The following is a 27130-nucleotide window of genomic DNA, read 5'->3' as shown; positions in this document are numbered from 1 at the left end:
GACAATTCCACACCAGATCAACTTGATGAAATCCTCAATTGAAACTCTCCTCGAAGTAATTCTAGGTTATAGAGAGTTGATGTCTAAAAACTAACAACCACATTGCTGAATACAACTGATTTATAGCAGTGAAGAAAGTTGTACCTGAGTCATCTGCATCTAAGAAATGTTGAATCACAATTGGGAGCCATTGACACTGATGGTATCCACAGAGGCATTTACTTCTGCACTGACATTTCTGTTCTCACATTTAAAATGAAACTTCTAAAACCTTTTTTTTTCTCTGTGTACAGGATGTGAAATTGAATGGCCAGGTTGTGAATTCAAGAATGAACTTCCAAATATTAGCACATCAGTATGTGAAAATGCTTTCAGATACTACAAACCGAGAGCAGTTCCTTCTGGCAGGAAGCTGGTACATCACCATGTAGTTACAACCAGGCTTGGCAAAAGCCCTGAGTCCAGGAGCTGTTCTTGGTTGGTCTCTGGCTGACCTTACCATTTTATTCACACAGGCTTTCTCCACACACAACAAAATCAATTGATTGAGTTTCAGTTTGCTAATTTGCAATCATTGCAAGACTGATTCCCTAAGATCACACCTTGGTCACCTTGGCAGGTGCTATAGGAGACCACAGCTCCTCTGTTACACACTCAAAGCTCAACAGCAGGTCCACCCACTGCATGGCAAAGTTACCAGAAGCTCTATTTTGAGGTATCTTGGATTTTCAGAACTATCTCTTTACTCCACACAGAATTCGATAGTTGAAGGAAATTTTATTATGCTGACATGATGTTTCTTTGTTAGTGTCCATACTTTTACTTCACAAATACACTTACCTGTTGTTTTCATAAACATAAATTTAATATAGAAACAAATATATGCTTTTATAACTGATTTAGGACTTTGTAGTATTACAGGAAATAATAATATAAATAACGACATAGTTATTCAAAATGGACTGCATACCACATCTGATAGATGTAAAGATTATTTTGTAATTCAGCTAGCAATCTCAAGAAACAGTTATTCTGCCTTTTCTTATTTTTAAATAAAAGCATGATCTGAGGCCTGACTGTTTAGATCCTCTTGTTAACAAGGGCTGGGTTGATTGTCCTGTTTCATAATAAAAATTTACTTAGGGATTTATTACAGTTAGCATTCTGACTATGACAGTTCTCCAAGAAAAAAAAAAAAAAAAAGAATATCTGTCTGGATAAGTGCATGATCAGCTGTCAATCTCAGTGCTGTGCACGTGCAAAGGAAGCAGGATTAGCTCTTTTCCTTGTGCATGATGATAATTCTGTTCCTTTTTTAAAGCTTTTTTTTTTCTTTTATTGGATATTTTCTTTATTTACATTTCAAACGGATCTCCTTTCCAGGTCTCCCTTCTGGAACCCCTCTATTCCATCACCCCTTCCTCTGCCTCTATAAGAATGCTCCCCACCCCCACCCTCACCCTCACCCCGCACTCCTGTTCGTCTGCCCTTGCATTCCCTTACACTGGGGCATCGAACACCCTCAGGCACAAGAGCCGCTCCTTCCACTGATGTCCAACAAGGCCATCCTCTGTCACATACAAGGCCGGAGCCATGGGTCCCTCCATGGCTCTTGGTTTGTGGTCAAGTCCCTGGGAGCTCCTGGTGGGGGAATTTGGGCGGTTGACACTGTTGCTCCTCCCTACAGGCTGCAAATCCCTTCAGCTCTTTCAGTTCCTTCTCCAACTTCTCCATAGGGTACTCCTGCGCTCAGTCCAATGGTTGGTTGAAACCATTCACCTCATTTGTCAGGTTTTTCCAGAGCCTCTCAGGTGACAGCCATATCAGGCTCTCCTCAGCAAGCACTTCCTGCCAGTCATAGTAGCATCCAGGAGTGGCGACTGTATATGGGATGGATCCCCAGGTGAGGCTGTCTCTGGGTAGCCTTTCCTTCAGTCTCTGGTCCACACTTTGTCTCCATATTTCCTCCTTTTAGTACTTTGTTCCCTATTCTAAGAAGCACTAAAGCATCCACACTTTGGTCTTCCTTCTTCTTGAGCTATATATGGTCTGCGAATTGAGTATTCCGAGTTTTTAGGCTAATATCCACTTATCAGTGAATGCATAACATGTGTGTTCTTTTGTGACTGGGTTACCGCACTCAGGATGATATTTTCAAGTCAAGTCCATTTGCCTGCGAATTTCATTAAGTCATTGTTTTTAATAGCTGAGTAGTATTCTATTGCGTAAATGTTCCACATTTTCTGTATCCATTCCTCTGTTGAGGGACATTTGTTTGTTTCCAGCTTCTCTTTAAATACAGTCACTGCAATTGTCTAAAGTCATCCATGTGCTTTTCCATGGATTGTGGAAACACAAGGAAAAATATATGACATCGGGAAGAAAAGGAGGCTTTGTGATCTGTTCTGAGCCCTAACTAATTAAAGGCTCCAGTAAATTTTCAGCAAGAAGAGGCTGCAAGGAATCTCTCCATTAGGCTGTGTGAGACTCTGCTGAGAACTGACTGCCTCTCCTCATGTCACTGAATAAGTTACCTCCTTGGTGCTGTGATAAAGGTTTCTTTTGGCTCACATTTCAATTCATCACAATGCCTTGGGTTTGAGGCAACTGGCAGTCTGGATGCAAAGAAGTGAATGCTGATGCTCAGCTCCCTCTTCCCTTTTCACTCAATTTAGAACTCTGGGACACAGGATGGTCCTTGTATTTGAGTTGACTTAATTGATGCTTATCTCTTTGGTGATTGCAGATCATGTCCAGTTGTCCATTCGTGTTGACCCTCTCACACCTATACTATTCTCTCAAAGAGTGGTGATTCTCTACATGTTCCGCATGGCCAGAGCATTCCACTGGGCATTGGCTCTTTGGAATCTGCTTAATGACCAATGTCTCCTCAGCTGTTTTGCTCAATCAGTCACAATTCATCCTCTCATAATTCTAAGATGCAGTTCTGGTCAATATAGTAATGTGCTAAAACACTAAAAGCAATACAAATCAGAACTCAATATATTTTGCTACTGCACTATGTGTTAGCAGCAAAAAGCCAACCACAAGTCAAATTCTTACTGTAGAAGAATGAAAATAAGTAATGATAAAAGCAGTATATGGAGGACTGTACATCCATTAAAATTCCCGGTATGTCTTAACTTGTATGATGCTTTAGTGAATTCAAGGAAATTATTTGTAACTTTTTTTTTCTGGAAGAAGTACATTGAAAATAAATAATTTGAATCACATTTAGTAATACCTGAGCATGCAGTTGAAAAATCCTGGATGTCTATGGAATATGTATATTTGGAGAAATTCTACATAACCAACCATTAACTGCAGGAGTATTTTTCATGTGGCAACATGTCAGTGACTATACCACTAATGGAAACAACACTCATCCTGCAACTATAGTTAACCTTCAATCATCCTTTATAGTAGAGTGGGATGTCAGGTTACTTCCCTCATCCACAAGGATTTCAGGGGCTGGGATTGTACAGGTCTTATGCAGTGAGTCCATTAGTGAAATGGCTATATCATGTCCAGACAACATATTTTTGTCTTCATATTTCTCATTCTTTGGCACTTACAATTTCCCTAATTCATCTTCTGTGATGTTTCCTGAGGCTTGGATAGAATCACTGTCCCATTTAGACATGAGCACCGGATCATCCCACTCTCAACACTGAGGCCAATTTCAAGCTTCTACATTATCCATACTCCAATAAGCAGCCTCTCACTCACACTTTCATAAGCAACTATAGTTAAATTCAGTGGCCACCGATAAAATGGAGACATGAAAGTAAAGGGGGCTTACAGAGACTGGCTCCACCAGGGGATGATGAGGGTGAGAGACAGGAATGGAAAATTATGGAAATTCATTATATAAATGCATGAAATTATCAAAGAATAAAATTAAAACATTCTTCACATGGGATATATACATGAGGTTTCAAAGAACTAGTGAGGTGAAAACTTCCCTTTTTATTTGTATATAGTGAAATCTTTGAATATATTATAATAAAGGTGTATTTTTAAAATACACATTAATGTTACACATTTAGCAAAATAATTAGCCTTATGTATCATGTAAATTGTGGCAGATCGGGACTTAGAACTGCAATGAAGTTGCAGATCAGGTAAGGGAGACAAACAGCTCATTTTGGAGATTTAGTTCTGAGTGTGAGCTACACATAGCAGTAAACCGTGGGCTTTATTTCCCAGGAGCTCCCTACATTATTTCGAAAGACTGGGCCTCCCCATGGCTTGGCAATTGCTCATTTATCTGAACTTTGCACAGTTTTTGTAAGACTTGACAGATGACAAATATAGAGAAACCTCAGATCTACATCTTGATTGTGTATGTGTGTGTGTGTGTGTGTGTGTGTGTGTGTGTGTGTGTGTGTGTGTGATGTTCATGAATATATGGGTTCAGCTGTGTGCATGGATGTGCACGAATGTGTGTGTGTACATGTGAGCAGAGCATCATCTCCTTGAAGATCTTCATCTTGCCTAGGCTGACCCATTTTACATGAGTTCTTGAGGCTGGACTCAGGTATCCTTGCTTATTTGCCATGCACTTTCCAAACTAATCTACCTCCTCAGCCTTATTCATATTTCTTAAAAATATTAGAAAGATGTTTCACAGAGCCGAAGTGAGTGATAAGCTATTTATACTTAGAGTATTTATTCTCTGTAGATGATGGCATGGCCACATTATTGAATCCATTTTCAGTAAGCCTCTTTTATGATATTTTTCACAGAATACCAAATAATTCTATGACATCTAGAATTTTCCAATTTCAATCATTCATTATGAGCAGTACTTCCTACTCTCTCCTTTGTATTTTTCTGTGATCTCTTGAGTGTATTATAGCATTGCACTTTCTCTACCTGAATAAACAACAAGCCAATTGTATTTTTGAAACATCTTAGGCCATTCGTGTGACTAAAGTGTGACTATGAGAAAGTTACCCCTAGCCTATATATGCTTAAGGGTCAGTTCGGAGAGTCATATGGCAGGAAAGACTAGGGCGTTTCATGGTAAAGAGACCTGGATGTTTCTCCAGAACCAGAAAAGAAACAACAATCAAAATTATAACCAACCACAGATAGAGAGCAGAGTCAGCCAAGAGCAGACAGAAAGGAAACCATTGCTAGGCCATCTCTCAACTCACCACCTCTTTGAATAATGAAAGCACAGTGGCCTCAGAGCAGCAGACATACTTTGCTCCAGCAGAAAGAGCTGATTTAACGTTGCTGCCAGATAGATAGTCATACGAGAGAATCCACAGAGTAACTGCCCTGATAACAACTCAACCACTCTGAACTTTTGCCTCAGTGGTTCCAAAACAAACTGAAAGTAAATTGTCTTAGGAAAAGATAAAATTAGCAAGTAACAGGTTCTGAAGAGGCTGGCAGGTGGCGACCCAGGACATGTCTCCCCCTACCTGTCCAGAACTGGACTTACAAGTGCTTACATCACACTAGAATTTTTTTTATTTTCTTTCGGTTTTGGTTTTCTATCTCACTTTTTGCTTGAATACTTGGCATCAAGCTGAGGTTTCATGCTTTTATAGTGAACACTATTGTCTGAGTTATCCCTCTAGTCCCAAGAACTACTTTTGAAAGAAAGTAGAAAATGAATTCACAATAAAACTCTATGTGGTATACTTGGTAAATAGTTCTTATGCTGAGAACAGAGAGAAGTTTGGCTAACAGTGTAATCAACACTAGTTAAGCCTGAACTGGATTTAACCCACCTACCAAAGAATTGAGGTAAGCATATGTCCAAGACAAGCCACCCAGTCACCAGTCATCCATGACCAGAGTGTCAGTCCATAAGTAATCTCTCTGAGGTATGCAGTGAAATCCAGCCCTACACAGGAGCTGCAGTTCTAGGGTTCCATATAATGAACATAAAGAAAGAGAGGACGTGGAAGAAGGAAGTAAGAGGAGAAGGAAGGGGGAGAGGGAGGAGGGAGGGAGGAAAAGACGGAAGGAAAAAATATTCCTGAAAATTATACTGATCCTTAAAGTTCAGATTGACATGTTTGTTCCACATTATAAAGTGACAGGGACCATGTTTTATGAAAGGACACACCAAGAGCAGAATCAATAACCAGAACTAAAAGTACTTCCTTGGAAACAATATTGAGAAGTAGGCAGAAGCTCTCTATCAAGGGGGCTTCAGTTTTGTTGAACCTGGTATTTGGATGAGAAAATTTGTACTTCTGTGGTCTGTCAGCAGGATGCCCCATTGTAGTGTGTCTTTCAACATGCAACATAACTATGCTTTCTCCCTCTTCGATAGTCACTTTCTCCTCCCTGCAAAACCCTACACTCCTCTACACTTCTCCAGGCCATACAGTCACCTGGGTTTTGTTGTACACCCACAGTGATCTACTAGCCTGTTTCATAAAGTTACTCCTTGTGGGCTGGAGAGATAGATGGTTCAGCAGGTGAAAATGCTTATCACAAAACACAGGAGGATTTGAGCTCATATCAACAGAAATCCCATAAGAAAAAAAAATGTGTGTGTATTAGTCTATAACCCTAGCACTCCAGAGGTCAGGAGGATCTGAGGGTCTCATTGGCTAGCTGGTCTCCAGGTTTAATAAAAAAAAAAAAACCCTTGAGTGAGGGGGAAAGGAGGGAAGAAAGGAAAATAAAGGTACATAATAACCTTTGTTCTTCACGTTAGAACACATTAATATATCCACCCATACTCACAATTATGTATGCAGCATCACATAAACACGAAGACACACATACACACACATGCATGCACAATCTTGTATATGTATATATAAGTGAAAATTCATAAATGAGAGAAAATGTGTGAATTTTTTCTTTCTGCAATTTGCTTGATATGATTAAAAATTTATCTCCAGTTGCATCTAATTTCCTAGAAAAATCCAAACAACAACAACAACAAAAACAACAAAACTTATTGTATTCTTTACTGCTAAAAACATTAAGCCTATATGCCATATTTTCCTTATTCAATATTCTGTTGCTGGAAGCCAAGATTAATTTTCTTATTTATTTTCTCTTCCACACTAGTTAGATTTGACTCTAAAAGAAGCCCATGAGTAATGAATTTTATAGAATAGTATGTCCCGTCTCCCCATAAATTCACAGACTCAAACCACTTATTTACCTAGTTGAGGCTTTCTTTAATTTCAAGCAAAAGGCTTCTTCTAAAAATGTTAGTGGAGACATATCCCTTCTTCATCTCCATCTTTTTTAGCCCTCTGCCCCTCTTTTACCAATTATATGATACCCACTCATTTTCCTACATTATTCGATCTCATTGGAACATATGGCTATAAGTGCTCATCACCAAGGTCTGTCGTAATAGAACAAAACAGAATCAACCACAGGCAGCTGAGCCATTGCCTAAGGCTCCCTGAGAAACCTCACTTATCAAGAAGGAAGATGGATTTGTTGTAGTTCGTCAAAAGACCCTTACTCACAAAGAACACAGAGACCACCGTCATCGCTGCAAAACACATGAGGATTTTTATTCATCCAACATGTTGGGGACTCCCCTCTCAGCACGCAGGCCAGAGGAGAGACCCAGAACAAAGAAAGAACACACTTTTTATATCTTTGTAAGATGCAGATTTGAGCAACAGGGTTCTCATTGGTGTAGCAAGTAACCCTTTCAGGCATTGGTTGGTTTGTATAGTGACTAAGTAACCCTTTGGCCTAGTGACTCACTTTGCTTACCTCCATGGTGGGTTATTATGATTTGGTTAGCAAAGTAATAGTACATTTTGAACTTATGAATCAGCTATTAACATCACAGCTATTAATGTCAGGGGAATTCTTGCAACAAGGTCAAGGTGGTTTGTGGTCTTCCTCAGAATTCAGTGTGGGGTGGGGGGCAGGATAATTGCTAATCTTGTTATGATTATTTCTCTGAGGACAGCTAATATTGTTTTGGTAGCTGCAGGCTTAGTCATTTTGACCGCTAAAACAGTTTCTACATTTGTTTAGTCAGCCAGCTTCCTTATCTGGCTCTGCACTTGGCCAGCTAGTACAGTTAGGAATGTCCTTTTCGAAGGGGGGAGGTACTGGGTGGTCTTGAATTCATTTTGGATATTACATTCCCTCCTTTTTTTCCCTGGTACATTTCAATCCTGAAATGATGTCTCACTTTGTTACAGCTACTGATATTGTTGTCTGAGCATCAAAACTTGTACTATACTTTAACAGTTGAGGATACACGGGCCAAAGGTTAAAAACAAAAACAAGATAAGAAGGGGCAGTAAACATGATTAGGTATGGACCCTTCCAGCGAGGCTGGATGCAGTTTCTATGAGGTTATCATTCAGGATTTGGTATAACTTCAAGGTGATACAACTGCTTGAGTGTAAGTCATGTTTCAGTAAGTAACCCTTCAAAGTGCTGAATAAATGTGTTCAACATACTCCTGGGTTCACTTACTGAGACCTAGGTGAAACTGTCTCTTGGACCTGTCATTAGTGCTCTCTATCTGAGATGAATAAATATTTGTTCATATCTCATTAGGAAAGTGAAACTCAGTGACATCCTTCCATGATGATGTGTCCCCCAAAACATTCAACACAGGGTACATCTTGTTCTTAAGTCATCAGTGAAGCATAGAACAATTAACCACAGATGTCAGACTCTATTGCATCTGGAGAACTATGGGAACGTTTTGATGTCTTGTCCCTTAGACATTTCACTTAGCAGCCTAACAGGAATACTTCAACTCCTTTCATTTGACTATTGATAGGTTACCTATGGTAGTTTGAATGAGAATGACCCCATAGGCTGGAAAAACTTTATTTTTAGCTGTTGATGCTGTGGGGGGAGGCTTAGGAGATATGGGCTAGCTGGAGGAAGTGTGTTGCTAGGTGCAGGATGTGAGCTTCATGAGAATTTCACACCATTGCAACTTTGCTTATTCTGCTTCCTGCTTGCAGTTTAGGACGCGAGCTCTCATCCTTGTGCTTCAGTCACCACCTTTCCCTGCTACCATGCTTCTCTACCATGATGTTGATAGACACTTATCCCTCTCAAATAAAATATGCATTAATCTATGTAGTGAAAAAAAGTCTGTCAAGTACTCGGGAAATGGTTCAATGAGTCAATTAAATGCTGTGCAACTATGAAAACCTGAGTTTGATATCCAGCAGAGGTAAAAATAAATGTAGGATGGAAGTACACGATTATAATCCCTCTGGTCTTTGGAAGCAAAGACAAGTAGTTTGCTAAGGCTCCCTGGCCAGCTGGACTGGCTAGATCAATGAGCTCCAGAACAAAGCAAGAGAGACAGCACTTGAGGGACAGCACCTGACTTGGACTTCAGTTTTCCATATACCCAGTCATCATGTGCATGTGCATCTATCTACACAAGAAGAATTAGACAAAATGCATTTTGGTAAGTTCCTGTAAGCACAGCATAGGTAATGAAGTTGAATCAATCAGTTTATAAGTGATTGAGAGGTTAGTGAACTAATAATCCCGTCAGTAAAAAGAGAGCCTAGAATCTGGGTAGGTAACATGATCAATGGAATATTCTGGAGAAGCAAATGCAGGAGAATTTCATCATGAATAAGTAAGGTACAGCCATTATCCTCAGTCATTATGGGGCAATAAACTAAGCCCTGGCAATTGTACATTGAGAAGGGAAAGTGCACCTCAGAGATAAAACATACAAGAGAAGAAATACTCCATTTCAATGGCAGCATTTCTGCATTTTCTCCCCTGGGTCAGCTTCTCTAATTGTATAGCATAAAGTAAGGTGAGGGTGTTTAATTCTGAGCCTATAAATCTGTAAATAATGTCTAATACCAAACACAGTGAGGAGACTTATGACTCAGACTCACAAGTGAATCTGAGTCCCTAGGATCAGAGGATTTTACTCCTTGCCTCTCTCTCTCTCTTTGTAACATAATGACCTGAAAAAAATATTCAAAACCCTCCTAAATTTGAAGATGATAATTAGTCATGATCTCTCCTCTTAATTGTTAATGTGATAGTTTACTAAGATCTAATGTTTAGACTGTGTCGTTTAAAGTGGGAAGGCTACTTTAAATATGAGAAGTACCATTTTCTGGGCTAGGGTTCCAGAAGGAATAAAAAGGAAAATGTGACCAGAGCATCAGTACTCATCTTTCTCTGCTATCTGCCTGTGGACACAATGTGACACACTGTTTCAAGCTCCTGCCACCACTCCTTCCCTACCATTATAGATTGCACCTTTGACTGTGAGACAAATAGACCTTTCCTGAAGTCCGTTTTTTTTCTACATGAAAAAAGAAAAAAAAACAATTAATATATCCTTCTTCAAAGATGTTCTGAATTTGCCTCCCTAAAACTTCCATCAAACATCTGTATCAGGACTAAATAGATTGAGGCCCATAGGTTTCAAAGATTTGTTCTTCATCCAGGACATAAAGTAGATTTTTTTTGTAGATCTCTATAACGCTGTAATAAGTTTCACTTTAAAATATAGTGGAAGATGAAAGAAGAAAGAAGTTGACATCCAACATTCTGTCTTCCTCACATGAGTTTTTCTTCATGAAGAATGTGGGGTTACAGAGACATCTAAAGGAACTCTCTGTACTTTGTCATGTTCAGAACTCATGAGCCATGTATTATGGAAGTAGACACAAATAGTGCTTCTCCTTCTCCTTCTCCTTCTCCTTCTCCTTCTCCTTCTCCTTCTCCTTCTCCTTCTCCTTCTCCTTCTCCTTCTCCTTCTCCTTCTCCTTCTCCTTCTCCTTCTCCTCTCCTTCTCCTTCTCCTTCTCCTCCTCCTCCTCCTCCTCCTCCTCTTCCTCCTCCTCCTCCTCCTCCTCTTTCTCTCTTAGTAGCAATTCTACACAATAGTTAATATTTCTTACCACTGTAGTGAAACTGAAGTTCTCCTTACCATTCATCTATATCTGCATCACAATTGCAAAAGTGTCGACTGTCCAGGCAGCTTTCCTCCAGGCCACATCCACACTGCTGGACTCCCGGAACAGCACCTCCCCAGTAAGGGTGCCTTTCAGTGGACCTCCCAATCCACCAGGTGAATGGGGCTCCATCTGTAAGACAACATGTTTCATGAGTCAGAAGTACAAGCTGAAAGGCTACAGAGGAGCTCACAGTGGTGTGTGTGTGTGTGTGTGTGTGTGTGTGTGTGTACTTGCACACCTGTGTACATATAAAGGTTCTCTTCCCCACCCACCCAACCCCTCTCTTTTTCATACTTTCTGGATTGCATTTTCTCTTTCTCCTTTATCTCTTTCAAATTTCTATATGCTTTAAATACATACTTACGTATATATATGGGTGTGTAAATCAAAAGATATTTGTATTAAAAGAACACAGTTAAAGACCGATGAATGACACCATGGAGAATCAGGGACATAACTCAAATTGATAGCAGATTAGACAATATAACAACTGATTTATTCAGATCAGTGTTAAAATATTAAAAACCATACTTTATGTGTATGTGTAGCTTAAATAATGCATTAATAATAATGCATTAAATTAGTAAAATTAATAATTTAAATTAAGCAGAAGAGAAAAATTTTAGTTTATTAAATCCCTTCCTTCAAAAAAGTTTTTAAAAAGTTACTTTAACTTGATCAGTGTTACATCATGTTTTCAGTGACTAGTTATTTTTTATTGCTACTGTACTAACAGTCAGTGGAATTTAAAAAACACTGAAATTTCACAACCACTACCTCAGAGGAATAATAGAATTTAGATACTTTTTAAATACCAAGATGGTCTATTTATATACAAAGAGAAGAATTTACATATCCATTATGAAACAGAACAAGATTACAGTGAAGTCAAAACTGGAATAAAAGCTTTATATTCTCTTTCATGATCTGTGTGTCTTTTCTCCTGGGTCTTTCTTCCTCATCATCTTACTCACCTAACATTACTCTCTTTTGGTCTTTTTCTATTAAAATTAAATCAGTTTTTAAACAACAGCAGCAACACACATAAACACACCACACACACACACACACCCCACACCACACAACTCCATATATGTTGATTGAATGATAACCATTGGAAATTATCCAAACAAAGTAACACAGTAAGGGCCAAAATTAGCCAAACCTGTACTCCTTTTGGTAGATAGTATAGAGTGGAAAATAAAGTTAAATAGAATATGAGCATATATAAAAGAAATCCTGACCTAGTCTCCATTAATTTTTTTCCCCACAACAATGCGAGAAGCAAAGTGACCTCATGCTCTAAGAGAATTCATTAACTTTCAAATTCATAGACTTAAGAGGAAATGAGTCTGTGAAGACTATATCCCAGTGACTCAGGAAAAGCATCCTGAAATTATGATTCACTGAAATATAGTCGGGGGAAAAAGAATAATTAGCTTGGAGTCCTAATTTCATTATTATCTTCCTGTTGTCTTTAATGATTGTGAATAGCACAGTAGCTTATAGATACTACTTTAAAAAATGATAGCATATCCTAAACAAGAACCAACACAGATATGGTGGGCCTGGATCCTATCTTGCTGAATGCACCACACATAGCTTCCCTTGGCAATGTTTATCTTCTTTTGGCCTGGCACATGCTAGCTACCTAACATAAGAATATTACTGGTTTTAAGATTCTATAGTTAAGGCTGGCCATATAGTGCAATTGGCACTGAGGGCTTTCCTAGCATGCAGGAAGCTCTAGGTTGGATTGCCAGCACCATAAACACAAACCAGGTATAGTAGTGAAAGCCTGCAATCCCAGCACTAGGGATATGGAGACAAGAGGATTTGAAGTTCAACATTTTACTTGGCTACATAATGAGTCAAAGGCCAGCCTAAGCTACAAGAGGCACTACCTCAAACCAAACCAAACAAGAGTTCTAAAGCCCTTGCAAATTTCTGGTTATGGTTGCTGGTATGTGAAACTTCTACAGAGGCAAGATTTTGTTGTTCAGCAACATCCTTAATTTTCACACAATCTCTAACTACATATACAAAACATGCACTTCCTCTGAATTGTCCACCCAGCTAATTCTCCCAGAAGGCATAAAGAATATATTTAGAAGTTCAATGCTATAAACCGTGAGAAAAATGGGGGGAGGTTTTTTAAGAAAGCTAACTCTTATGAAGAGCTGGTAACACCCACCTTCCTCCCACCACCACATGTGCCCTAAATTCCACACATCCTTTAGTACTATCTTCCCTCTTAGAGTTCCCCATGCAGATGTCTGCTAACTAGAACTTTTCTCTTAAGGCTATCACTAAATGACCCACACATCTCCTACATCTCAAGCAATTCAGTCTCCTTTAAATACTTCAGATGAATTGCCTTCCTCCTAAACCCTTGGCTAGATAAGCCATACTCATAGCTGGACAGATGACTGATTACTTGATTTTAACTGCACACAAAGGAAGAAAGAAAAAACAAAAATATCTAAATATATTCCTATTTGAATATGTGTATGAAAGCTGAGGATTTACATTTATTTATTCCTTGCAGATGACCCACTTTTATTTCTCCATCATTATAAAGTGATGGAGAGAACAGAAAATGAGGAAACTGAGAACCACAAAAAATATGTGGTTTTCGTAATTCACGAACCAATTGTATATCCAAGAAAATGCTTTAAACTTGAGCTGAAAAATTTGCCCTTTAGAGACTAATTTTTTTCCTTTATATTGATAAAAACACTGTTCCATCAATGAAGGAATAAAATATTATTATTTAATTATAATTGAAATATTGAGTAATTTGACAAACATTTACTAAGATTTTCTTTTTCTAAAATCTATTTGATACTACTATAAGCATTACATCATCAGGGGTAAATCACAGAACAAAACAAAACAAAAAACAAACAAACAAACAAAGCATCCCTCTGAGTTTACCTTGCTAACAGGAAAAATAAGCAAAACATACAAATTACAGGGACCTCATTCAGTTAAGCACTGGCTTTGAAAACTGAAGCTTTAGATCCAGAAATCTACATGGGGTGGGAAAACAAAATTCCAGACACAATGATGCTCCCTTGTAATTCTACTGTAGGGAGGCAGAGACTTATGGGTGCCTGGGCTCTGTGACCAACTAGCTTAGATTATTCAGGACTCCAGACCAAAGAGAGAATGAATATGGTGGCAGGTCCCTAGGAGTAAAACCCAAGGTTCCTCTCTGATCTTGCTCAAAAAAAGACCCCCCCCCAAAATAGATCGAGATGTGTGTGTGTGTGTGAGTGTGTGTGTGTGTGTGTGTGTGTGTGTGTGTGTGTGTGTGTGTGTGGTGGATATATGGTGTGTGTATGTGTGAAGAAGCAGGGAAAAGACAAAGAAAAATGGAAGCAGAGTAATTGTGGCTTCATAAAATGAGTTGGGTAGAGTACCTTCTGTTTCTAGTTTGTGGAATAGTTTGTAAAGAACTGGGATTAGATCTTCTTTGAAGGTCTGATAGAACTCTGCACTAAACCCATCTGGTCCTGGGCTTTTTTTGGTTGGGAGACTATTAATGACTGCCTCTATTTCTTTGGGAAATATCGGGCTGTTTAGATCATTAACCTGATCTTGATTCAACTTTGGTCCCTGGTATCTGTCTAGAAACTTCTCCATTTCATCCAGGTTCTCCACTTTTGTTGAGTATAGCCTTTTGTAGAAGGATCTGATGGTGTTTTGGATTTCTTCAGGATCTGTTGTTATGTCTCCCTTTTCATTTCTGATTTTGTTAATTAGAATGCTTTCCCTGTGCCCTCTAGTGAGTCTAGCTAATGGTTTGTCTATCTTGTTGATTTTCTCAAAGAACCAGCTCCTCAATTGGTTGATTCTCTGAATAGTTCTTCTTGTTTCCACTAGGTTGATTTCGGCCCTGAGTTTGATTATTTCCTGCCGTCTACTCCTCTTGGGTGAATTTGCTTCCTTTTCTTCTAGAGTGTTTAGGTGTGTTGTCAAGCTGCTAATGTATGCTCTCTCTAGTTTCTTTTTGGAGGCACTCAGAGCTATGAGTTTTCCTCTTAGAAATGCTTTCATTGTGTCCCATAAGTTTGGGTATGAAGTGGCTTCATTTTCATTGAACTCTAAGAAGTCCTTAATTTCTTTCTTTATTCCTTCCTTGACCCGAATCCAAGAACACAACAAAACAATCATCCATCCTGACCAAGTAGGTTTCATCCCAGGGATGCAGGGATGGTTCAATATACGGAAATCCATCAACGTAATCCAGTATATAAACAAACTCAAAGACAAAAACCACATGATCATTTCGTTAGATGCTGAGAAATCATTTGACAAAATCCAACACCCATTCATGATAAAAGTCTTGGAAAGATCAGGAATTCAAGGCCCATACCTAAACATGATAAAAGCAATCTAGAGCAAACCAGTAGCCAGCATCAAAGTAAATGGTGAGAAGCTTGAAGCAATCCCACTAAAATCAGGGACCAGACAAGGCTGTCCACTCTCTCCCTACCTATTCAACATTGTACTTGAAGTCCTAGCCAGAGCAATTAGACAACAAAAGGAGATCAAGGGGATACAAATTGGAAAGGAAGAAGTCAAATTATCACTTTTTGCAGATGATATGATAGTATATATAAGTGACCCTAAAAATTCCACCAGAGAACTCCTAAGCCTGATAAACAGCTTCAGTGAAGTTGCTGGATATAAAATTAACTCAAACAAATCAATGGCCTTTCTCTACACAAAGGACAAACAGGCTGGGAAAGAAATTAGGGAAACAACACCCTTCTCAATAGCCACAAATAATATAAAATACCTAGGCGTGACTCTAACTAAGGAAGTGAAAGATCTCTATGACAAGAACTTCAAGTCTCTGAAGAAAGAAATTAAAGAAGATCTCAGAAGATGGAAAGATCTCCCATGCTCATGGATCGGCAGGATCAATATAATAAAAATGGCTATCTTGCCAAAAGCAATCTGCAGATTCAATGCAATCCCCATCAAAATTCCAACTCAATTCTTCAACGAATTAGAAAGGGCAATCAGCAGATTCATCTGGAATAACAAAAAACCTAGGATAGCAAAAACTCTTCTCAAGGATAAAAGAACCTCTGGTGGAATCACCATGCCTGACCTAAAGCTGTACTACAGAGAAATTGTGATAAAAACTGCATGGTACTGGTATAATGACAGACAAGTAGACCAATGGAACAGAATTGAAGACCCAGAGATGAACCCACACACCTATGGTCACTTGATCTTTGACAAGGGAGCTAAAACCATCCAGTGAAAAAAAGACAGCATTTTCAACAAATGGTGCTGGCACATCTGGCTGTTATCATGTAGAAGATTTAGAATTGATCGAGTTCTATCTCCTTGTACTAAGGTCAAATCTAAGTGGATTAAGGATCTCCACATAAAACCAGAGACACTGAAACTTATAGAGGAGAAAGTAGGGAAAAGCCTCGAAGATATGGGTACAGTGGGAAAATTCCTGAACAGAACAGCAATGGCTTGTGCTGTAAGATCGAGAATCGATAAATGGGACCTCATAAAATTGCAAAGCTTCTGCAAGGCAAAAGACACCATCAATAAGACAAAAAGACCATCAACAGATTGGGAAAGAATCTTTACCTATCCCAAATCGGACAGGGGACTAATATCCAATATATATAAAGAACTCAAGAAGGTAGACTCCATAAAATCAAATAACCCCATTAAAAAATGGGGCTCAGAACTGAACAAAGATTTCTCACCCAAGGAATACTGAAGTCAAAGGCTCCTGCAACACCCAGAGGAAGATTTCAGGGTCCCAGAGGTAGCTTGACCCCTAGGAGCTCTGACACACCCTGAATCTCAGGATCACAGGATCACAGAATCACAGGATCACAGGATCACAGAGACTCTTGGACTCTGAGGAATTCTGACACAACCAGGATCACAGTCGGGAAAAGTTCTAGCCAGAAACAGCAAGAGCAGAAAGCACTAGAGATAACCAGATGGTGAGAGGTAAGCTCAAGAACATAAGCAACAGAAACCAATACTACCTGACAACATCAGAACCCAGTTCTCTAACTAGACAAAGCCCTGGATATCCTAACACACCTGAAAAGCAAGATAAAGATCTAAAATCACACCCATAGAAGGAGTTACAAAAACAAAATCTGGAAATGTGACGAAAGGATGGACCATCTAGTGATTGCCATATCCAGAGATCCATCCCATGATCAGCTTCCAAACGCTGACACCATTGTATACACTAGCAAGATTTTGCTGAAAGGACCCAGATATAGCTGTCTCTTGTGAGACTATGCCAGGGCCTAGCAAACACAGAAGTGGATGCTCACAGTCAGCTATTGAATGGACCACAGGGCCCCCAATGGAGGAACTAGAGAAAGCACCCAAGGAACTAAAGGGAACTGCAACCCTATAGGTGGAACAACAATATGAACTAAGCAGTACCCCGGAGCTCTCGTCTCTAGCTGCATATGTATCAAAAGATGGCCTAGTTGGCCATCACTGGAAAGAGAGGCCCATTGGACTTGCAAACTTTATATGCCCCAGTACAGGGGAACGCCAGTGCCAAAAAGGGGGACTGGGTGGGTAGGGGAGTGGGGGGGGGTTATGGGGACTTTTGGTATAGCATTGGAAATGTAAATGAGCTAAATACCTAATAAAAAATGGGAAAAAAAGAAAGAAAAAGGGAAGCAAAGAAAGGGAAGTGGAGGAGGAAGAAGACAATGAGAGGAAGAAGAATATTAGATCCTACCTGCTTATTCATAAAGTATTTAAGAAAAATATTGTATCTGAATTCTAAACATTGCAAAAGATCAGCTTCACGTTGAGAAATCAGAAAGACCATGCTTAATCCTCAGTGGATGGGTGTGACCATGCTTTTTACAGAGAAATGGCTTGAAAACAAATTATGTGTGTGTGCATGCATGCACATGGATATGTGTGAAATTAGAAGCCAGAGATGGTGTGTAGTGTCTTCCTCAACCATGCTCTACCTCAACTATTGAGAAAGGATCTCTTCTTGAACCAGGAATATAGCAAATACAACCAAACTAGTTGAACAGGAGGCTCCAGGGATCTTCACGTTTATATTTCCAACCCTGGGACTGTACATACTCATGGACACACTCAGTATTTACATTACCACTTCTGCATTTTTCTTTTATATTGCTGTGGATTCTGAGGATTTAACACAGGTCTTCACAAGTGCAAAACAAACACTTAACCCATGGTGCCATCTCTCCCTCCTGAAAATTTAAACCATTTTATAGAAGAATTATGTATTAGCCTAGTTTATTGATCATGGGTCAATTATGGTTTTCTTGATATAAGAAATCTAGGTGAAGTCATGGACCAGCATATCTATCCAATTCAGGCTTAATCAATAGAATTAGAATTAGAGATTCCTCTTGAATTTTGAATTGTTACAGTTTAGAAAGTAGTAAATGCACAGCCGCTCAGTGGTGTCTGAATGAGAGCCAGGACAATTTAGCTGCATCTGGATCCAGAAGCAGCACAGGGAGCCTTCCAACCAATACCAGCAAAGAGCTAGAGAGCCCATGAAAGCAGAGATGCAGCTGTGCTGAGCTGTTGCTGGCATTGTTATTGCTCCTTTGATTCATTTTATTTTGCTTTGACTCATATTCTCTCCAGAAAACTAGTATTTTTCTATTTTTTAACTTTGATTAAACTATAATTAAATCATCTCCTTACTTTCCTTTTCTTTCTCAATCCCTTCCCATGTTCCAATTTCTCCCTTTTACACTATTATTATTATTATTATTACTATTATTATTATATGCATAAATAAATTAATACAACCTGCTGATTTTGTCTATTTTGCTTGTTTGCAAATGAGTTCTGGGCTGACCATTTGCTGTTAGAAAGCCAATTAGGGAACTCATTCCTAGAAAAAACTAACTACCTCTCTCAGCAGTCATTACTTTCTTTAATGTTTTTTCCAGAAGGGAATTTGTTTCCTATCAGATCTGCCCTTTCCACATTAGCATGTATATTGGTATTATCATTATTCATGTCTTGTTTTAGGAGCCCCACTGTTGATGAATCATGCATGTAGCTTCCCTGTCATTTTTAGGAAACAGTTTCTCAGGTAACTTCCTGACCCTTTGGCTCTCACAATTGTTCCATTCCCTCTCCATTGATATTCCCTGAGCCTTAGGTGTAGAAATTGGTGCTTTGATTTCATACATGCTCACAGCTTTATACTCTGCCTAACTCAGCATGTCAAAAGGAATAGTAAACTGTATCTGATTTTCAATCCTATTTTCTGCCGTGCATCACTTACACCACTACATATCCTTTTCAAGTATGGTCTTTGGCATTTTCTTTAAATTATATGGCCATTTTCCTTAGTAATGATGGTCTTAAATTCATCTTTAAATCTCTTTTTCTAAGAGTCGTAAATATCACAGGCTGGTCTCAAACTTACTATACGTAATCAAAGTTGACCTGGAACGTGTGATGTTTCTACATCCATTTGCCAGGTACCAGGAGTAAAGGTGTCCAGCACTCTGACTAGTTTATGCCATGCTAGCAGTAGAATTCAGGGCTTCATGCATGCTAGACAAACACTCAGAAGAGTGAGCTCTGCCTCCAGCTCTTCACCTCTGAGTCTAATGCCTCCCACCCTGTGTTCACTTACAAACTATCTTGAGAACATCAGAGAAACTATTCTCATGATTAATCTCTTGTATCCTCTTCAAGCAATGCACTCCTTCCTGCAAATTCAACCATAGGATGAAGCAAGTGTATGTTTTAGATTCTGGCTTGTTGCTGTGATTTAAAAAATAACAAAAAATAAACCTCTGACAGAGGCAACTTAAGGGACAAAAGACTATTATATATCACAATTCTGAAATCTATCGTGACAGAGAAGATGTGGTAGCAACTACAGGAGGCTTGATGTATGCATTGTTTCACATTCTGTCCCTACTAGGGAAGTGGAGAGTGAACAGGAAGTGTGGGTGAGCTTATAAACACTCAAGACCTACCTCCTGTGACTTATAGAACTTCCTTTCTATGGGACTTTAGCTGATAAAGGTTCCACAACATCCCAAATATCAAGCACCAACCAGTAAGCAAGTGTTCAAAAAAATGAAGACACAGGGACATTTCATGCCCAAACCACAGATCACAAATCCACATGAATTTTTTCTCTCTTGCTTCTCTCTCTCTCTCTCTCTCTCTCTCTCTCTCTCTCTCTCTCTCTCTCTCTCTCCCTCCCTCCCTCCTTCTCTCTCTCTCCCTCCATCTCTCTCTCTCTCTCTCTCTCTCTCTCTCTCTCTCTCTCTCTCTGCCACACACATATAAATATATAGAAATGTTCAATATTATTATTTATAAAATAATACACAAAATATATACAATCACCATGTTAACAGTTTTTCAGTTCTATGCTATGTGTAGGCCATAGTGTGATGTGCCAATGTTTATAATATCTAGAGAAAGAAGAGCATATCTTCAGCTAGGTGTAACATAAATCTGAATAAGATAGGCATCCAAATATGGCTCAGAGATAGACACTGACTTTTGTCTAAGAATCATAAAGAAAGTCTCATGGAATCATTGCACTTGCTTAGAGGTAATATTTTGAGGCCTTTCACAAACACTGTCCTGGTGAAGGAAGCACTTCTTAGAGTAAGGACCAAAGCAAAAAGTATCTTACTTACTGCTGTGTCTTTAGAAGTAACAGGACTCCACATGCACTAAGCATCCTCTAATACTGACTATCGCTAGAGGGAGTGTGTGAATGTAGAAAATAAGAAAGGAAGCTGAGGATAATGGAGTTCTGAGGCCAAGTGATTATTTTCATTCTGTGAACAAAATGCAAGTCAGCTAAATGCTGGTATAAGAGAAAAGATGGATACTCTGTAAGGATACAGATATGGCTCAGTCAGAACATGCTTTGTTGAACAAATATAAGGACATGCCCATAAAAAGCCAGGTCATGTAGTATGTCTGTAATCCCAAAAATAGGCAGTCAGTCAGAGCCAGACTGCATTGAACACCTGCCAGTCTGACTGAGTCAGTGAGCTCTGGGTTCAATGTCAAATCCTGTTGAAAACAATTAGGTTGGAAGGAGAATGGCTGAGAAAGACAGTCAAAATCAACCTCTGCCTCCCCCACATGTACATGCACAAACACAAAGGCACACACACACAAAGGTGTTTTATAACCCTTATTTCTAAACAGCCTATCATTTCTGAAAGAAAGAAAGAAAGAAAGAAAGAAAGAAAGAAAGAAAGAAAGAAAGAAAGGAAGGAAGGAAGGAAGGAAGGAAGAAGGAAGGAAGGAAGGAAGGAAGGAAAGAAGGAAGGAAGAAGGAAAGGAAGAAGGAGAGAAAGAGAGAAGGAAGGAAGGAAGGAAAAAAGGAAGGAAGGAATAAAGGAAGGGAAAGGAAGAAAGAAAGATGAAAGAACCTAACATTTATTTAGAGAGAATATAACCTCATGCATATCAGAAGATAATGTCAGATATTCATCAATATCAATCCTAGTATTATTGATTATCAGGCAGGATTATTAAATCAGAAAATACACTTAATAATGTGAGTAAGAGCTCCTCAGCACATTAGGAATTAAACAAAGGATTAGTAAATTCTTCAACCTCACATGGAAAGAAGGCATGAATTCGGGTTTCTTGACTCCAAACTTCAGTAATATAATATCCTTGTTATGTCAAAGCATGCTTATTATAAATGGGAGTGAAAAGACATCATAGTTCCTCAGAGCAATTGTTCTTGAACTAATACTATAATCATTACTTTGGGAAAACTGCAGATGTTTACTGAGGATAAAGCCTCTTTTTTTTTGTTTTTTTTGTTTTTTTTTTTTTTTTTAGAGATTCTCTCAAGTACATACAGTTCACTCAATTATTATGGTCTACATACTCATTTGTATTTAGAAATTAAAAAAAGCTGACAGTGAAACAAAGACTATTGGCACAGATAAATATTCCAATAAGTATCCTCATGATTAAAAAGTCCAATTTGCCTAAACTTGTCTAATATTGCTTGATAAATTTCATTCTGAAATTGAACAACGTAATTTCAATAAAAGTATGATAAGCTATGAATCTTGATTTAGGTTACCCAACTAACAATGTACTTGATCATAAGCTCATGGGCTAGCAAATGGGAAACCTATCATGCATGAGCCAAATGCTCAGAGAACAGTGCATATCTGTGTGTGTAAAACATATATGTGAAAGTTTGAAAATATGTAAAAATAGGACATCAAAAGGATGAATTATTTTCTCAGGATACTTATTAAAAGCTTGTTATGTAACCAGGAACCAACTTAACTTTTTCTCTGGAAATCTAACTGTGGTGCTGCTCCAAAAGTAGCCTATGGTGACATGACTTAGAATGCTCTGAAATGTTTGTAAGAGCACAGGTCATAGAGCTGTCTTAGACACAAGAATGTGATCCCTTAATTTTCTATTTTTAAACAAACTCACCAGGAGACACTGACATTTCACAAACATTTTAGATGGGAAATGTTTAGAATTATAGGATTATAGGTTTGAACTTTAAAAAATTGACTTGTCCATCTGAACACTTTTGTTTCATTTTTTGAGGAATACTTTTTATTTTTGTGCGTGTGCATATGTGCAGTACTATGTGTAATATATTTGTAAACATGAGTTTGTGCTGCAGGTATTTGGGTTTTTACAGAAGTAGACACCTGGTGTCTTTCTGGATCAGGTTCCATCTTAAGTTTTGAAACAAGACATGTCACTGAACTGAGAGCTTGTATGTTGCCTAGACTGGATGTCCATCAAGTTTCTATTGCTACTCCTGGTGTTAGGACTACAGGTAGCCCCACTATGCCTAGCTGGGAAGAAATAAATAGGGTACTTGTACTTATAAGGCAGGCATTTTATGACTGAACTGTCTCTACTGTCCACATTTATTTATTGATTGATTGACTGATTGTAGTATATATATGACAGTGCAATGACATTGGTGCTCAATCACTTCTACTTTCCATGTGTCTGTCTGTTTGTGTGTGTGTGTGTGTAAAGTCTATATAGCTTAGTTTCAAAGGAAAATGAAGAAGTTTTTATTAGGCATACATCCTGAATCCAGGACAGGTTGTTTGTCTAGTGCTATAGACACTGACATGTTCAATGTACCAGTGCTAAGAAAACATGCACACACACACACACACACACACACACACACACACACACACACACATTTACAGCTATCCTGCAACAGAAGTATCCATGAAGTAACAGAACTGCTACTTCAGAGACAGAACAGAACAGAGATTAATTGCTCCCTCCTCTCGTATTCCTGAAGCTACCAGGACAGGCATACAAACAATAAGCAAAAATACCTAAGTTAAACCAACAAGTGCAAATTTCAGCTCACAGACCTCTTGGAGTGATACCGAATTGTGATAAAATGACCACAATGAAAAGTCCACAAGCAATCTTCAATGTAGTGACATAAAAACAACCAAAGCATTTGACTTCAAAGAAAATAAACTCAAACTTGCCTCTTTCAAAATGAAAATCTCAGCATCATTATGAGGCTAGAATAGTATATAGAAGTAAAAGACATAAATACATTCTATTCTGCAACTGATGGTTGAATCACTAAACATCAGGTTTGATGAAATTATAACTCTTCCCTTTAGATGCCTCATCACTCGTTAGTCATCCACATCTTTTAAAACTTTTGGTAAATAATAGACATTGCTAATTTCTCACCAACTAGTTGTTAATTGGTTTAATTCAAGTATCACGATAAATGTGTTAAACAAAGTATAAGCGTTGACAGAAACAAATAAAATGCAGAAGTAATGAGTTTGAATTTGTAGCTGAAAAGAAAGTCATTAAATAATAATAAGTAATTATTTACGGCCTTGTAACAGTTCCTTTTAACATAAATCTACCAACCTTTTCTTAAATTTTCTTACAGATACCCTGAGAAACACCTTCTAGGTTGTTCATTCTTCTCCAAGCCCTTGTTCTATCCTCTGGGTCATTTTCTGCAGGAAATTGTGTTTAAAATATTGCAGAGGGTAGAATATTAGAGTTCAAACTCATAGAATTTCTTGTTGTTTTAATCCTGCCTTGGCGGAATTCCTTTACTACAGTTTCAAATCCTTTCTCAGCTGGTTTCTTACATGTATTCTCCAATCATTTCAAAAGGAAGATGAGGGCATTCCTCTTTATATTCTGTTTATCTGTCAATCCATCTTTAATCCATCTACTGGTACATGTACTGAGTCCACATTCACAGGACTCCTCCAATATCACAGCCCAGGACTGGTTCTCATGCTCACAGGTGTGGGAAACTTTTCTGTATCATTCTTCACAGATATTGTCCCTCTTTCTTATATATAAATGGTTTAAAAAGAGATTTTCCTGTCCTGCATCTTTATTCACTGTTTGGTGAATGTCATTATCAATACCTCAAAACAGTATATGTGTTCCTGCCCTCCATTGTTTCCCACTTATTTCCCATCAAACATAGGTTTTAGGCTAAGAGAGTGAGAGACATAATCATGCACAGGGAATTTCTTGATTAACAAGTTACAGAAGACATCTATGTTTTTATGCAGTGAAACCACACTCCCTGAATCTATAGTCAAAACTTCCCAGGTGCCCTCACCTCCTATTCCTGCCTGCACTGAGGTACTCTTCAGCTAACTCTTCTGCTATAGCACTTTTGGGCAGCAAATTATTGAAGAGCATCTCACTGCCCAATTAACTTTTAAATGTAAACTATCATTTGCAATGTGAAATACAGATGCTCTCAACCCTTGGCCTCTACGGAATATTAGATTTGTTTATTTTTCCAGACATATGTTAACTTTTTAGTCAAACTGGCCAATTCCTTGTCTTGACATTTGGAGGAAAATATTTTGTTTTGCTCCATTAGGCTCCCTGCCTATAATATTCTCTCCTCTAGCTGTGGTTGACTGCTGCATTTCCACAGTTGAATAAATGCAAATTCTAGTCTTTTCTCTTTGGAAATTCTTCTAAATCCTTTCCTTTCTAAGAACTTATCTTTGATACTTTAAATTGAAAGTATTTATTTTCATTTGAAAAATATAGAAATTATTGACTTTGTGCCATCTTATATGCTACACCACTATCTTCTGTGATAATATTTATGTTCTTACAAATGATCCAAACTAATTATATGTGCAAATTTCTATTTTACAACTATGTCTTATACTTTACCAACAACAAGTATTTTACTATTTACTATATGAATATTTTAACACCTCTGTGTGTGGTTTAGATTGAGCATATGAACACATGTGTCAACCTACAGATAGTAACAACCATATACACGAGCTAGTGCACACACGGAGGTGTTAGGATGTCCATGTTCCTGAATATTTTTTAATTTTTAGTAATATACTAATTAGCTAATGATTATGTGTAAAAATGTGTTCAAAAAGATTAACTGTTCCATTGCTAAACAAATGTCATGTGATTTCTCATATTAACAGACCCATTCTCTAGTAATTTTTATTATTTTATTAAGAAAATAAGTATTCTGATAAAGTTTGAATCATGAGATTTTCAACCATATTATTCATACTAGATTTTTTTTGTAGGATGTTTGTATTGAATAACATGTAACAGGCAGTGAGAATGGTTATATAAGGCATTCATTTTTTTCTATATATTAATATACTATGCATCGATGAAAGAGTATATAATATTAAAAATGAAAATCCTTTATTTTAACCTACATTCAGTACATTTCCTCTATAGCAATCAATTGGCACACTTCTTATTTCATTTTGGCTCCTATAGTGAAAGAACATGGACTCTAGAACTTACCAACAACAGAGATTTAATTTACATTGTCGTGTATAGTGGGATGTGTGAAACCAAATCAGTCCTTATGTGTGATAAGGACCTGCTACTGGCTAGGAGAGAGTACCTTCCTGTCAAATTATTGCATGATAGTACTGAAATATGTCTCTTCAGGCCTTTTCTGTAGAACCTTTTGCTACAATTCTGGAGGTTGATTGTTCTCAAGGGGCTCAAGTGTGAGCAGTTTAGTGCCCAGCAAAATTAACTGGAAGGGGTCATGAACCTACTGGAATTGGAGCCTTGTGAATGTTTGTATATGCTTAGCCCAGGGAGTGGCACTATTAGGAGATATGTCCTTGATGAATTATGTATGTCACTGTGGGCATGGGCTTAAGACCCTCATCCTAGCTGACTGGAAGTCAGTCTTCTACTAGCAGCCTTCAGATAAAGATGTAGAACTCTCAGTTCCTCCTGCACCATGCCTGTTTATATGCTGCCATGTTCCTTCCTTAATGAAAATGGTCTGAACCTCTGAACCTGCAAGCCAGCCCCAATTAAATGCTGTTGTTTATAAGATATGAATTAGTTATAGTGTTTGTTCACAGAGTAAAAACCAAACTAAGACAGGCCTAGTGAGAAATACCAGTCAGAATGGCTAAGATCAAAAATGCAGGTGACAGCAGATGCTGGCGAGGATGTGGAGAAAGAGGAACACTCCTCCATTGCTGGTGGGATTGCAAGCTTGTACAACCACTCTGGAAGTCAGTTTGGAGGTTCCTCAAAAAACTGGACATAGTACTACCTGAGAACACAGCAATACCACTCCTGGGCATATAGCCAAAAGATGTTCCAACATGCAATAAGGAGACATGTTCTACTATGTTCATAGCAGCCCTATTTTTAATATCCAGAAGCTGGAAAGTAACAAGATGTCCCTCAACAGAGGAATGGATACAGAAATTATGGTACATTTTCACAATGGAGTACTATGCAGCTATTAAAAACAATGAATTTATGAAATTCTTAGGCAAATGGATAGATCTAGAGGATATCACCCTGAGTTAGGTAATCCAGTCACAAAAGAGCACATATGATATGCACTCACTGATAAGTGGATATTAGCCCAGACACTTGGAATTCCCAAGATACAAGTCACAAACCACAGGAAACTCAAGAAGGAAGACCAAAGTGTGGATACTTTGATCCTTCTTATAAGCGGGAACAAAATACTCATGGAAGGAGTTACAAAGACAAAAAGTGGAATAGCGACTAAAGAAATGACTATCCAGAGACTGCCCCATCTAGGGATCCATCTTATATACAATCACCAAACCCAGACACTGTTGTGGATGCCAACAAGTGCTTACTGACAGGAACCTAATATAGCTGTCT

The 27130-nt window shown here is 38.3% G+C and overlaps 1 protein-coding gene across 4 annotated transcripts in view; it reads right to left on the bottom strand.

The window, feature by feature from the left end:
* The window catches only part of Cntnap5a (contactin associated protein-like 5A), a 902587-nt gene that overhangs the window by 164184 nt on the left and 711273 nt on the right, over window positions 1–27130 (bottom strand). For all 4 annotated transcript variants that reach the window (NM_001371013.1, NM_001077425.2, XM_006529775.4 and 1 more), the window contains one exon: window positions 10897–11053. In NM_001371013.1, the coding sequence (NP_001357942.1) occupies window positions 10897–11053 (157 nt within the window). The remainder of the gene's footprint in view (window positions 1–10896; window positions 11054–27130) is intronic.

Source organism: Mus musculus, chromosome 1 (assembly GCF_000001635.26).
Source record: "Mus musculus strain C57BL/6J chromosome 1, GRCm38.p6 C57BL/6J".
Taxonomy (NCBI): Eukaryota; Metazoa; Chordata; class Mammalia; order Rodentia; family Muridae; genus Mus; species Mus musculus.
Note: the sequence above shows the minus strand (reverse complement) of the source record. Positions and strands in the feature narration are given on the sequence as shown.